This window comes from Leishmania donovani, chromosome 16, assembly GCF_000227135.1.
Source record: "Leishmania donovani BPK282A1 complete genome, chromosome 16".
NCBI classification, from domain to species: domain Eukaryota; phylum Euglenozoa; class Kinetoplastea; order Trypanosomatida; family Trypanosomatidae; genus Leishmania; species Leishmania donovani.
Window position 1 is genome coordinate 473,391 of NC_018243.1, and position 14,832 is coordinate 488,222.

General features: G+C 64.1%; 2 protein-coding genes across 2 annotated transcripts; both read right to left on the reverse strand.

The window, feature by feature from the left end:
* Positions 1-752: 752 nt before the first annotated feature.
* LDBPK_161270 (hypothetical protein, conserved) lies at positions 753-7,358 on the reverse strand (the record flags this gene model as incomplete). The annotated part of the gene is made up of 1 exon (XM_003859766.1): positions 753-7,358. The coding sequence occupies one exon, from the start codon at positions 7,356-7,358 to the stop codon at positions 753-755; it is 6,606 nt and encodes a 2,201-aa protein (XP_003859814.1).
* Positions 7,359-9,081: 1,723 nt separating this feature from the next.
* Positions 9,082-14,526, reverse strand: LDBPK_161280 (hypothetical protein, conserved; the record flags this gene model as incomplete). Its single annotated transcript, XM_003859767.1, has 1 exon — positions 9,082-14,526. The coding sequence occupies one exon, from the start codon at positions 14,524-14,526 to the stop codon at positions 9,082-9,084; it is 5,445 nt and encodes a 1,814-aa protein (XP_003859815.1).
* Positions 14,527-14,832: the final 306 nt, after the last annotated feature.

A 14,832-nucleotide genomic window follows, 5' to 3' on the forward strand; every position in this document is an offset into this window, starting at 1 on the left:
TGAGACGCCGTTAAGCGTGCGTGCGGGATGCACACATGCGGCGCCTCGTTCGTTTCACCGCCTTCAGACGACACGTTGAACAGATTCGCCACACCCTCTCTCCCACGCATCAGAGAACACCAACCGCGCACTCTGTTACCGCTAATGTGACGCGTAGACGCACAAGGCGAGCCGTCATCACGAGGGGAGTACCGAGGAGAAGCGGCGGCGGCGGTATGCATGCGTGTGTGTGTGGGAGAGGGGATGGAGGGCTCAGGATACTCGCGGAAGTAGATAACCACTGACGCGCATCCACACGCACATATAGATATATATACTCCATGCGCGCACACACACAGACGTGCTGGCACTTCAAGTCGATCAAACACTTCACAGGATACCAAGAAAGACAGTAAGAGAGCGTGTGTGCGTGTGCGTGTGCGTGTGCGTGTGTGTCGGTGTGTGAGTGGCCTGATGCAGTGAGCACGGCAACCCCATTACACCCACGCACAGACCGCAGCTGCGAGGTGAGCGGTGAAGGCACGGGGTACCCGGCAGACAATTTGCCTAGCTCTGCATGAGGGAGGATAGAGAAATCGCGAAGAAGGGCTGAGCAGGTGGGTGGGAGGGGGGGGGGCAGTAACGGAAGAGACACCGCCACCGCCCACCGCGCAGACTCGTTTGACCGCCTTATGCGTTCCTTCTCCCTTTCTCACCTCCCGCCTGCACACCGCTCGCCGTGCAGCTTTCAAGCGCGAGAGATGCACGTGTGCTTAGGAGAGGTACACAAACGTGTTCGGGTCGTTGGGACTGCGCTTCACGTAATCGCGATCGATGAGTCCCTCCAGCTGCGCCTTGACATCACGTCGCGAGGGCAAGAACTGACATGAGAGGTGCGCCGTGACGGTCTGAAGCAAGTCCTCGAAGAGCACGACACGGCGGCTCTTGAAGATGCGCACAAGGGCGGCATCGAGCAGCACCCGTCGCGTCGCTTGCACATGCTGGGCGACAACCGCATCTTCACAGGCAATGGCTGTCACCGTCGCTGCAGCGGTGGTAGCGCCTGGGCTAGACAAGGTTGCAGACAGCTCTCGCCGAGGGACGGGTTCGGGGCCACCGTCGAATGCTTGAGCGTCGCCGGACGGTAGGCCGGTAGGGCGGGCCTTGGGCAGCGGCAGGCGTATTTTACGCAACTTGTGCGCATAACAAGGATTCAGCGAGAAAGAGTCGTTCTCCGTGATGGACGCTGTCGCGGCCGCTGCTCCGGAGCCGCCGCCGCTGCTGCTCGCTGGAATCCACTGCAGGAGGTTAAACGCTCGATGCTGCGTCAGCAAGTGCAGGTGCGCGCGCAGAGCGTGAAAGGGCAGTCCGAGTATGCGCGCTAGCTGGGTCCCCGTGAGCGCGCCGGCTTGCGCCGCGCCTGATGCCTCTGCGTTGTAGGCGTCGCTCACCACCAAGAGCAGCGTTGCCAAGAGCGTGCTCGCGACCACCTGCTTCGTGCCAGAGACGAACTCGGCGATGAGGGTGGCGCTGCCAAGGCTGAAGACCCACAGCAGAGTGCGCGAGGGGTGCTGGCGGGCATAGTAAGCCCGGAACACTTCCATACCGCGCTGCAGCGAGGCGTGCGCCTGCAGGGGAGGCATAGCGTAGGTCGGCCACTGAGCGGAGGTGATCAGCTGCACCCGTATCTTCGTGGGGAGCTCCAGGTAGGCTGCCTCCTGCTCGAAGAGGTCTCGCGTACGCTCTGCCCCTTCGTAGTCGCGCAGCATCGCCTCAAAGGCATGTGTGGCCGTTACGCCAAGGTACGACTGAAGGAAGCTCACGAGTTGGCGCTCCGCCTCCAAGTTCAGCGAGGCCGACGCGGAAGAGCCCTGGGAGGCACGTCCGACTACCAACGACTGCTTTGCGTTTCCGCCCACTACCGCCAATGCCGCTTCTGACTGCGGTGCCGCCGGACCACTCGCATAACCGAGCAAGCGCCGCGCCAAGCACAGCCGGTGGTGCTCGAGGAACGTGTCCTTGTCCTCGAGCAGGGATACCAGTCGCGCAACGAGGCGGAGTCGCTTGTGGAGGTTGCCGCTCAACACTCGACCACCGCCGCGCTCGTGCTGCAGGAGGACGTCCGTGTATCGAGCAATCAGCACCGATAACTTCAACTGCTGTACCGCTTGTGGGTAGTTCGCCGCAAGCGAGATGAGCGGCAGGGTGGCCTGCCGTGCGTCTCGACTGAGCAGCACACTCGGCAGACCCGCGCCGGTGCTCGATGCTACCTCGCTCCACGAACCGCCAAAGGCCCCGGGTGTTGCTGATGCCGCCGCCATGAGCGCTTCCTGGGCGCGCTGCTGAGACGCCTGCAGCGCGCCTTTCCGAGTCCAGCGAAAGGGACACATCAGCTCCTCTATCGCGTTTAACAACGCACGGAGCACAGTCGCGTGGTTGTGGAAGACGCCCTCGACAAGGTCCGTGTAGCGCTCCACAAGTCCGACCAGGCTTGCCATCAAGTCGATCCCGCGCGCTTGCGGGTGCGGCTGCGACGGCGCTGCTGAGGTCGGGCTGCTCACGGCGCGCAGATATCGCTCAACGATGTCCGCCGCGTCGCGGATCAGCTTTGTGATGAGGATGGCGGCCATCAGCACACAGCACTCGTCTTCGGTAACGTCGCTGAAAAGACCACAGAGCGACTCGAGTGCGGCCCGGGCAGACGCCGAAGCGCCCTCGGCCTCGCCGGAGACGGCCCTGCCGGGCTCGGCAGCGGCGGCGGTTCCCGAGGACGGGGATACCTGCTCGCCAAGTCTAGAGTGAAGCGCAAGGACAGCGTGCGTCGCGGGTTCCATTGATGGGGCACAGATGCTGCTATCCTCCCTCCTCATGAAACGTGGCGTGGGCGCCGTAGCCACCGTCGGCGGTTTTCCTTCTCCACGCCTCCTCCCTGCCCACGCCCCCGCATGCTCCATGAAGCGTTCGTTGCTACTGGGGTCGATGGCGGAGGCGACCGTGATGGCTGTGCTGTGGCTGTCGCTGCTCCCCGCTGTGGGCCACCGCACCCCGCTCAAAACGCTACCACCACTGCCGCCGTGTCGCCCGTCGTCCTTCTCCCTCTCCTCTTCGGAGAAAGCTGAGCATGATATCTGCGACACCGCCTCGTCCCTCTCGCCACCATCGAAGAGAAAGGAGCGGGGGGTGCGCTGATGCTGGAAGGATAAGGAGTGGGTCGGATGGCTGCCGTGCACTCCAAACAATATCAGCGACTCTGGATACTTGCCGCCGCCACGCTGCACGACGATGCTCGCCAGCGGGTCGGCCTCGCCCAAGCTGCCTCTGCGCGACGTCGACGTCATCGTGCTGCCGGTCCGCCGGCGGAAGGCAGCGGCTGCGGTAGTACTGCTGCCGTCCGCTTGCGTCGCTGCACCAACAGGCCTCGCCGCGGCAGCCGCCATCTGCGGGGCCAAGCTAAGGTCTGCTGACTCCACGCTCGCGCTCCACGTGTCTAGCAGCGCACGCAAGCCGAAGCGGGTATCCAGCAGAATGCTTCGGTGCGGCTCCACAACCAGCACCTCATTCAGTGCAGATCGCAGCGAGGCGTGCAGGAAAGGCAGTTGCACCCGCCGCCACACAAGCTTCTCCAGTTCCTTCACGTCACTTGCCCAACTCACGTAGCCGCGCCGGCCTTCTTCGGTGCTGCGGCGCGCGTCGCGCGTGTACCGGTAGAAGGCATAGATGCCGGCGACGTATTCGTTGCCCACATCCTCCATTACAATCGTTGACAGCGGCTTCGCGATCTCCTTGATGATGGTGCCGAGGCGCAGCCGACGGTCAGCGGACATGCCTTCCCATTGCTTCAGCGCCTGCGTGGTCAGGTGATGGGCAGTCGTATGCCCTTCGAGGCGATCGCGCAGTTCCACCGTGCCGCGGAGGTCCACCACCACTGTAGGCGCTGAGATGTAGTCAGCCTTCGCCGCACCCCTCTGCTGCCTGTCGCTGCGGCCCTCCGCTTCATCTCTAGCCGACAGCCTGCCACTGTCGCCGTCGCGACCGGCTGGCGGCCGCAGCGTGCTTTCAATGGTGGAGGCGAGTCGTGCCGCGGACGAGGTCGACGACGCCAGACCCACCCACGGACTTGCCGGAGTGGAGCTTGTCCGCGAGGTGGCACGCTGGTCGCGGCCGCTGCTGCCGCCGCCGCCTTTGGCGCCATCACCGAGGCGCCCATTGGTGAAGAGAGAGATCAAACGACGTCGTCGGCTGACGTGCGGATGCGCGCCAGACCGCTCCCCGTCAGCGGCGGCCGGTGAGCGCGCCGTGACGGTGCTGCTGCTGTTGTGCCCGTCGAGCGCACCCACATGCGGTGTGCTAACCGAACTGCTCGCTGTGCTCAGGTTGTGGCCGCTGGTGCTGCGAGCGCGACTGCTGGCGTGACTCCTCACGGGTGTCTCCGCCACCGCCGCTTCGACGGTGCTGAACGGGCCCACCATCGATGACAGGCTTGCAGCAGAAGGGGCCACGACACTTGGTGGACCGTTCGTGGTATTAGTGCTGCCCGCTGTGGACGCTGTTGCTGCGCCGGCCGCCGCTGCTGTAGCACCGCCACCGCCGCTGACACCCGACCCCGCCTGCGGCTGCTGTTGCTGTTGGGCAACCATGGAGGACGAGGTGGACTGCACGATAAGGAGCAACTCCGTGACGACGCTGTACGTCTCTTGGACAAGCCTCAGCTGCTCCCGTGCAACCTGGCCCGTCGTCTCGAATACCTCGCGTACGTACTGCATCAGGTAGCACAGCTCGATCACCAGCAGTGGCCGAAGGGGCTCGTAGACGACAACGTAGAACACTTTAAAGCACATGAGCGTGATCGTGTCCATGCCGAAGCGGCGGGTGTAGTACTGGTCGAGATAGCGGAAGCACGAGAGCACGACGCTGCGGAAGACCACGAACGTGTGCCATTCCTGCAGGAACGTGTAGCAGAGACTGAAGCGGCGCTCATCTGGGCGGGCGGTGCTGGTGGCGCGCGTAGCAGATGACGTCGTTTCCGCGGCGGAGTAAGCTGGAGTGGTGGGCGAGGTGGTCCCGGTGTTCGTGGTCACGCTGGCCGCAGGTGGGGCAAGGGTCACCGTAGCGCTTGGCGACGATGGAGAGGCCTCACGAGCGCTGTGGCCGGTGGCGGTCACCGAGGAGCCACTCACCGTTTTCGCGTCCGGGGACGATGCGCAGCGTATAGAGGCGTCGGCGGCTGCAGTGGCCTGCAACAGGGAGGGAGGGACGTTGGTGCCTGTGCTGCGCATCGTCGCAGGCGCCTCTGGAACGAGGAGCGAGGAAAGCATGTCGTCGCCTGACGACAGAGTTGCTGTGAAAGGCGATGACATGCTCGCCGGCGGCTCCGCCGTGCGGTCCTCATCGGAGTGATCGGTGCCAGGAGCTTCTCCAGCGCGAGCTGCATTGCGGCCACGGGCATCCTCGCGCGCGGCGGCGGCGGTACCGCCTTCGCCAGCGTATTTGCCAAGGCGGGCTCGACTTTCACGACCGACGCTCTCGGAAGAGAAGGAGTTCATGGTGTGCAGCGAGTCGTCGTCGTCGTCGTCGTCAGCGCCCGCGCGCAATCCGGCGCTGCCCTCTTCCGTGTCGTTGAAGGACACAAGCGCGGCTACAGAGTTGCTGTCGCTGCTGCTGCCCTGACGTGGAAGTCGCTGCAGTGGGTGACGCGCCGCGACGGGGACGGCGTTGACTGCGCACAGAACCTCCTCTTCGTCGTCAACCATCACTCGCCCCGTCTTTGACGCGACGCGGGCGTGGTGAGGGGAGACAGCGCTGTGCGTCGCCGTCGGCAGCGCTCTTCCGCCGATGGAGGTGGGTGAGCGTGCCGTGAGCGTTGAGCGGCCAGACTCGGTCGGGGCATTGACTGTGTGCTGGGCGATGTGGAGACTCGTCACGGACGACGGGGTGCGCGGCTTGTGCATCGGTATCGCTGGGGACCGCGGGGGGCTCGTGGTGGCTCTAGACTGCGTGCTGGCAACGATCGGAAAACCGGCGGTCCGCTGCTGCTGACTCGGAAGTTCCAAGGAAACACGGTTCTCCGGCGAGCGATGCACAGTGCTGTCGAAGCCGGCAAATGCAGTCTGAAACTCGTTGGCCGCTGCGGGTGATTTCGGCACTGCGACGGAGCCGCTGCTGCCCTGCTGCGCAAACCAGCTCGTGCCGCGGCCGCCAACGCCGCTGCTCGCCATGAAGTCGCCGTTCACCGGGGCTGGCGCCTTTGGCGACTGCGGAGACCGCCCTGCACCGCCTTCCTCCTCGTCGGCTTTGACACCGCCCCCGCCGACCGGGGACGCTCTTGCCGCTGTGGTTGTCGCGGTTGGGTGCGGCGAGGGGTGGAACAGACGCTTCATAAAGGCAAGTGAGCCGTCGCTGTTGCGGTGGCCGCGGGAAGACCACGTAAAGGATGAGTTGCGGCTTGTTTCCTTCGAAGGTGACCTGTGCGCGGACCCGCCGGTGGCGGCCGTCGCGATGCTCTTGAAACGACTCCAGCCGCTGCTGCTGCAGCCAACGATACCGCTTCCAGTTGGGACACTGCGGCTGCTTTGACCCCCCCGCTGACCGCTTCCGCTGCCGCGCGCGCCTCGGCTGTCCTCCGCGCCTGTAAGAAAGTGCACTCGGCTGTGGTCCACATTCTGCAGAACGGGGAAGAGGACGTGAGACTCGAGGATGTGCAGCAGAAGAAGCGCGAGGCGTGCGTAAAGCTCACGCGACTTGGTAGGGTCGCCGCTACAAGCGTTGTAGATGACTGTGTACCAGCCCATCCGGTGTTTCGGCGTCCGCAAAGGACGCAGCGACATCTCGTCGTCCGTCTGCAGGGTGGTGTAAACCGCGAAGAGATAGCGCTCAATGTCGCCCCACAGCGACTCGAATTGCATCGGCATCTCCAGTTCGGCGGTGGACGCGGTGGCGGGCGAGGAAGACAGAGTGCCGTCTGAGAGATGATGGGACGGGGAGGCGGCGGCGTGTCGACAGAGGCTTCGCCGTACCTCCGGCGTGACGGACTCGTCCTTGTCGGCGGCGCTGCGTGCGCTGGCCACACAGGAAAGGCCACCCATAGCACGGGCGTGCGTCTGGTTGCGTATGCTCCGCGACAGCAGCAGCGCGGCAGGCATGCCGCCAAAGTTTTCCGCAAACCCGGGATGCTGTGGGGGCGTCCTAGCCAACGGACGCGCCGGAAGCGACGCTGCCTCTTCGAGGGCGGCACCGCCGCCGGAGGTCGTGCAGCTTCCATGCCGTTGATTGTGCGCAGCATCCTCGTGCTGCTGGTGGTGGTCCTCCTCTGGCTGCCGCTGCTGCGACTGCGGACGCTGCGGCTCGACAGAAGAGTGCCTTCGCTCCGCGGCGTCGCGCATCGGATGGGGTGTGGTGAAGCAAAGGAAGACGATCAACAACGCAAAGAGATGCGGGTGTGTGGGGAGGGGGTGTTCCTCCTCCAGCCGACCGAAAGCGAGGTAAGCGTGCGTGAGATGGAGGCAGCTGGCACACGCAACCTTGCTGGCTATTCCGTGCACACACACACACACACACACACACACGTACACACGTACACACGCACGCAGACGAAAATGAGAGAACGCGTATCGCGTATACGTGTGTCTGCGCGGATCAGAGCCGCGTGCTCATGAAGACGAGGGAGGAAGAGGGGAGAGAGGAGAAAAGCGAGGGCGTCGCGCCGTGCCTGTCGACTGTGATTCCAGGTGCTTTTAGGCGTAGCAGTGGGAGACACCGATCAATGGGGAATGGAAGGATGTGCTATGGTCGACGAGGATGCGGCTGGCCGCATACGGTGCGCGTGAGAGAGGAACAGAGTAAAGTAAGTACGTGTATCTGAGTATCGAAGCCGCCGAACGCCTGTGTCTGTGCATCACGCACACGCGCGTGTGAGTAAGAGGCCTCTCGCTCGCTCCGTCTCCGTGGGTCTTTGTGAGGGTGTGAGGTGCAGTCCGAGCACAGGCGAGAGGGAGGGGTGCGTGGGAGAGAAGTAGAGCACCCTCTGAGCCCAATAGGAAGCGCTGGTGAAAGAGCTAGATGGCCGATAATGGGGGCACCACAGGCCTGACTGTCTGTGTAGAGTTGAGCAGGACGATGTGCGTCTGCGACGGTTCTCTCTCAAAGGCACACCAAAATTTTTTCGTTATTGGAAAGCGTTCTCCTCCTCCTCCACCTCCACCGCTGCCGCCCCTCTTCGGCTGCAAACAGCAGAACGGTGCCAGGAGCGTATTCACGTCTGCGTGCGCGTGGGCAAGCACGGCTCACGCGCCGAGCAGGGAGGGAGGGGGTTGTGCGTAAACTTGACAGCAAACCTATGCGCCACCAGTTTTGGGCCTCGAGGGCCGGCGAGAGGACGTGAGAGAAAATAGAGAAGATGCGTTCACGCCGTCGCCAACGGCCAACAACAACGGATGAGAGCGGAGGGGAGACCGAGGTGAAGTTAAAGGGAGACGCGCACGGACGCGGTCATCCACGCGTTTCATACGCAAGGGGATGTGGCGCACGGGGGCATACCATGTGGACCCGAGCACGTGCGCCACTTGTCGCTTCCCCGCATACTCCGCGCCTGCACCGGCCAACTCGACGTTACGAGAGGCGCCAAAAAGGAAAGGGGAGGGCGCGGGTGAAGTCGCAGCGGCATTTTTGGCGCGCGGGGGAGAAGACACCTACACGGAGGGAGTGGCGAGATCGCTTCGTTGCGGCACCTGACAACAACGCACACATGCTCTCTCGCTCGCACTTCCCGCCATCTCGACAGTGTTGCGAGCCATCTCGTCACTACAAGCCGCCGCGGCCTTCGCAGAGCCGCACAGAAAACCAGACCGTGCGCAGCCCCTTGGGAGCCTCCCCCTCCTCCCCTTTCGTTGCTTCGTATTCTTTTCCTGCACGTGCTTGCGGTCTTTCACTGTCGAGGGAACATATCGTCACCGAGCTAAGGACGCGGAGTCTCTCCGTCGCACGACCGCCGCGATCCCCCTTCACCATGTTTTCCTTGCTATGGACGTCATAGCATGCCACAACTATCAACCCAACAACACCAGCAACATTCCACACACTCACGCGCACGAGCGCGCCAACGCCGCCTCACTTTTTCCCGCTTGCGCCGCGATTATCCCCGCTGTTGTTGTTGCTGCTGCTGCTGCGTGCTCCACGACTGCCGCGGGCTACGCCGGACGGACTGGCGGGACGAGAGCCCTTTCCGCGGCCGGCTCCACTGCCGCCGCCCTTCAAGCTACCCAGCAAGCCCTTGACACGCGTCGACGCGGATGCCGCCGTCGCCACGGTGCTGTTGCTGCTACTACTGCTGGACGATGAGGCAGGAGCTCGGCTTTTCTCGCTGCGCGCGCCGGCGGCAGCGCGGTGGCCCACGACACTGGCAAGGTTGAACTCGCCGCTGCCTCGGCGGCTGCCAGAGCCGGACTGCCCGGCGCGCCCACTCCCTTGCTGGGAAGGTCGGCGGCCTTGCGCGCTGGCCGACTCGCGACCGCCACTGCTCAGCGCGGCCTCTTCCGTGCTACGGCCCTCCAGCACGTTTCGCCAGTAGCGCTCCGCGTTGCGGCGGAAGTCCTGCTCGATGGCCGTCGACGCCTCGTTCTCCAGGGCTCGGGCGAGTCCAAAGTTGGCGATCTGCGCCTCGGCCTGGGCGGACGGCATTGTGGCGCTGTACTCTTTTAGCAGACGCTGGTAGAAGCTCAGCATCGGCGCGACACGGTAGAAGAAGCGGTTGAAGCTATCGACCAACAGTGGATGCGACGGAGCGCCGCCGGTGATCCCTTTCAAGAGGTAGCTTAGCTTCGGGTTACTGGCGATGCTCTTGAACAAGGCAGAGCTGCGCAGCGCGTTGGCCAGCCCTTGGTCGTTCTCCGTGGTCACGTAGACGACCTCCTTGTCGCGATGCGTCATGTAGGTGAGCGACTTACAGTTCGCCGCGATGAAGCCAGAAGCGGGGACGCGGGCTGGGCCGGCCAGGATGCCGTACCGACGGAAGCGCTCCGCTGTCTCGATGGACTCGATGAGGGTATTCTCGTACTGGAATGGCCCTATCTCCGGCGGCAGCAGGCGCACCTGCGTATACTGGCCCGTTCCCTCTGTGCCATCCGCGCGGCGCGCGTTGTCCACCTCAAAGTACTCCACATCACTGGTCAGCTGCTCCGGTTGCGTCGAGATGTTGCCCAGAAATTTCACAAAGGCCTCGATGGCGACCGTAATGTTGGGCACAAACTTGCCCAGCATGTATTCGGCGTACATGTGCTGCGCTTTCTGGTGGTCGTTCGAGCACACGGGCAGGAAGGCGTTCAGGAACTCCTGCCGCAGCGTGGGGTTCGCCTTGTTCTGCTGAAGTGCGTAGAGGACATCGGCAGCGACCCCGTCCTGGCTCCACGCCAGCTCCTCCAGCACCTTACCGACCATCTTGTCACCGTCGCCGCTGCCGCTGCTGCCGGGACTGGAGCCGTGCCGCGTTCGCTCAAGCATCTGCTGCACCGCGCTGATACCGGCACCGCGGGAAGCACCGGCGTTGGCGTTGCTGCTACTGCTATTGCTGGTCGCCGTGGAGACATTCGACTGCGGGCCATTCCAGCTGAAGATGAGCGACACCGGCACAGCAAAGTCGCCGCCGCCCAGCAGCTCCTTCTCGGGGCACTGGGCCAGGCCGCGCACCACCATGGAGATGTTGTCCGGTGTGACGCGCATCTTCGACAGCAGTTTCGCCAGTTCCCCGACGAGCACGAGTGTAAGCATTTTCGCGCTCTCCCGCTCCAGGCCACGGCTACTCTTCACAGTGCGCTCCATAATGATCGAGCTTGGGATGCCGCGACCGACGATGCGGGCCAGGCCGATCTGAAAGCGCTGCAGCACATCCTGTTGGATGTACTCCGCGTAAGTGTTGTTGGCGCCGCTGCCCGCCGGCGAAGCGGCGAGGGCGCCGCCACCGCCGCTGCTCATACCAGCGCGCTGTACGAGGCCGACGATGTACGACTCATCGCTGTCACCGCGACGGAACTGACTCGCGTGCTCCAGGGCGAAGGCGTTGCGGTCGACGTCCACCCAGATACATCCGGCACTGCTGCTGCCAATGCTGTCGGCGGCAGACGCATCCGCGCACGGCACCGCGAGACGCGGCACGTGAGCCGGAAGTCCACTATTGAAGTCATCGAGCTCCTCCTTCAGGTACCGCTGCAACACCTTGCGCAGCAGAAGCGACGGTGCTCGCCCCTTCGTGCGCCACTCCTCCACGGAGAGTAGAAGCTGGCGTACATTCGCGTCGGACTCACCGCACTGCTGCAATGCCCAGGCTTGGATGTCCTGGCTGCCCAGCTTCTCGTGGAAGAGCCGCACAAGTGCGTTACCGAGGCCGAGCACCTTCACGCGTTGCTGCTCCGCCTCGAGCGTGTTGAAGTGCGCCGTGTCGTGCTGTGGGGAGTGCCCGTTCGGGCCCAGTCCAAACCCCTTCGCGTAGTCTGCTGCAATCTCGCTGATGCGCTCACCCATGCCGTAGGTTGTGCCGAAGGGCGGTCGCTTGCCACCAAACGGCAGCTGAGCGCCTTCAACGATGCGGCGCTCACTGCTGTCGAGAAAGGCCATCTGCTCGCGGTTGTGCTCCTCCCAGCCGAACTCCAGTGGCGTCCACCACGATTCGTTGAGGCGCAGCGACTGCGTCTCCGTCGGTGACTTGACGAAGTTGCCGGGCCGGCGGCCGCTGATGTCGCGTAGCGCCTGCTCGATCGCGCCCACCGCGGCGTCGGTGATCTCCTCCGCCTCGCCCCAGCCCTTCTCCAGCTCATCCCGGTCCACTGTCGGCAGTCCACACACACGCTGGTGCTCCCACTTGCCCATGAACTTCACCGACCGCTCGTGCCGCTCCGGGATGACAGAGAACGCCTGCGGGTTGTGGAAGTACTGCCGCGCCAGCAGCCGATCCTTGTACTCCTTCGTCTGGAAGTCGTCTTGCGTCGTGTGCTGCGCGTAGCCGTACTTCTTCACCTTGGGCGTGTACTTGCCCTGGATGAGAGACGCCCACTGCTCCCGCTTGAACGGCGCCTGCTCAAGCTCCTTGAGACGCTCATCGACGAAGTCGTTGCGGAACGGCGTGCGCCACGACGGTGGCTCCTGCAGCAGCGCCGGTGCCCCGTCTGCGTCTGTCAGGGTCTGCAGCTTGTACATCTGCTTCACCGTCTCCGGGTCGCCGAGCGGGACAGCGACGCTGCGGTCGAGATCAGAGCTCCCGCCGCGCTGCAGGTGCCACTGCACGTACAGCTCGCCTCCACGCACGCCGACGACCTGGCCAAGATGCTCTTCCGGCAGCGTACACTCGGCATCCAGTACCGTCACGACAGCGCGCCTCCGCGTCGTCTCCACCTTGGCGTAGCTGGACAGCAGTTGCAGGCAGTCCGCGCCGAGGTTTAGCAGTCCCTTGCTCGTCTGCGATGCAGCATCGCGGTGCATGGCGTACAGGCTCCACTCTGCCTCGGCACCGCTCTTGTCGACGCCGACCACCACCACGTCGAACGCCGCGGCCCCCTCCGGCTCCTTTGGAGTCAGGCGCAGCACCTCGCCCGACTCGAATCCGCCAAAGACGCCGCACGCCTCCGGGGTGGTGTCAAGCAACACGGAGGCGTTGCGCACCGGGTCTGTGTACGGCACCGCCGCGGGATTGGCGTACGCCCGACTCCGCACGAGCACACGCTGCCCGGCGTGGGTGACGCCGTACGGCTTCAACACCTCCGCGGCGGTCTCGAATACGCGATACCACGCTGTGTCAGGGAAGACGCACCACGACGAGCTGCTAGTCGCTGCAGGAGAGTGCTGCCCGTACTTCTTCGCCATGGCTGCCTCCTCCGCCTGGCGCTCGGCTTCCAGCTGCGCGCGCCGCGCGCCCCGACTAGCGATGCGCTCCTTCAGGTACAGCATCTCGCGCCACTCCTCACTCGTGTACGCTTCCTTGGGAAGACCGGTGGCGAGGAAGGACTGCTCAATGCCCTCCTTCACGGCCCGCCAGTTTGCCACGTGCTTCGTCTGCGGGTCGACTTTGTAAGGCACAATCGCGGAGGTGTCGAGCTTCCACGAGGCAGGCGGCACCCGCACCACGCCCTCCTCACGTTGCTGTCGGCGATACTTGCTCATCTCCATGTCCAGCCGCATCTGCAGGGGCGAGTGGGGCACGCTCTGCGCGTCACCCGTATACTTGGCGGCTCTGCTCTCTAGCTTGAAGGCGTTCGTGAGGAGGTGCTCGTGTGGTGTGCTGTCTAGCAGGTCATCCGCGGCCTTCTGCATCGTCGGCGTGATCTGCACTTGCCCCAGCAGAAACTCCTTTGAGCCACGAAGCGCGTGCAGGAAGTCGACCATCTTGGCACGGTGCTTCGTCTTGATGTAGACGGAGAGGAGAGCCTCCACCTGACGCTGCGTGTGCGCCGTCGTGCCAAAGAACGGGTCCTCGGTGGCGCGGTACCACAGCGCCTCCGCACGGCGCATCACGACGTCGTACCACTCCTTGCCCCAGTACTGATGCGGCGCCCATCGGCCGCGGTGCTTGCGAAACGGCGTGTTTGGGTCACCCTCGCCGCAGTAGCGCGTCGTCGCGTAAGGCAAGCTGCACCGAGGGCAGTAGTCCTCGTTTACGTAGTTCGCCTCCATCTCCAGGAAGATGGCGAAGAGGTCCTCCAGGTGCTTCGGCCGCGCCTTGGCAAACTGGTCGTACAGGTAGTGGTCCTGGAAGTCGAAGCTGCTCAGAGCATCGTGGAAGGCCACAAAAAACTCGTGCACGTGCTGCGCGTGCCGCGAGCGAAACGCGCCGATGTCGCCGACCGCGTCGTAGTGCTGCTGGATGAGGAATGAAAGCCGGTCGAACCACGCCTTGCAGTGCTCCACGGACTTGACGTCGCGCACCTCCATCAACTCCGGCCCCAGCACCGCCGCCGTCAGCTTCGACGACGGGTTTGTGAGCTGGTTTCCGTGCGCGGTGTTGCGGTAGAGCGTTTGGTTCCACACCGGCTCGTAGTGCAGGTTCGTGATGGCAGGCCGCGGCACGCCCTTGTAGCGCTGGTCTGTGTTGAGCTCGTAGGCCGAGTCGCCCTGGCGGCCACCAGCCTGATCTGCCTCGAAGCCGTGGGGACGACCGAGCAACAGGTGCTCCTCCCGTTGACCAAAGACGTAGTGCCGGAAGAACCGGTTGGTGCTCGCGTCTGTGTCTGTCTCCCACAGGCTCATGTGCTTCGTGTATATCGGCGTGATATGCGGCAGCCCGCGGCGGGATTTGCCGATGTTGCGCTCATTGCTGAAGAGGCCGTAGCGCTTGTCGTGAATGTACGACGGCTGGCGCGCCTCGTTGTGCTGCCGCTTTGTGGCGTACTTGAAGGAGTAGCGGCGCGGCTCGTGCAGTGGGGCGGAGGCGGCCGCAGCGCCAACGCCGCTTCCCAGCCCGCTGCTGCCGTTGAGGACGACACTGCCGGCGCCGATCGCGGCGGCGGCCGAGCACCGCGCCGCTGGAGAGCGCGCCACCGTGTAAGCGCTTCGCGCACGCGCGCGTAGCATGGCGCTGCTGCAGAGAAAGGGGGAGTGGCTGGGGGAAGGGGCGGAGGCGGTGACCGCACTCGACTAGCGAAGAGAAGATACGCACACACAAACAAGACGTCGTCTGTGACCTGCACCCGATGCACGCGCAGGATGCTCTGTAAAGATGAGAGAGAGGGAGTAGGGTCCAAGACAATCACCGAGGACGACACAAGACACACACCCACACCCACACACGACGGCAACAACAGCGAACACAATGAGCGAGCTTCTCGCCGTCCCACGTGGGGCTCGTTACTGGAGGAGGATACCGAGATGCGAGGCGGG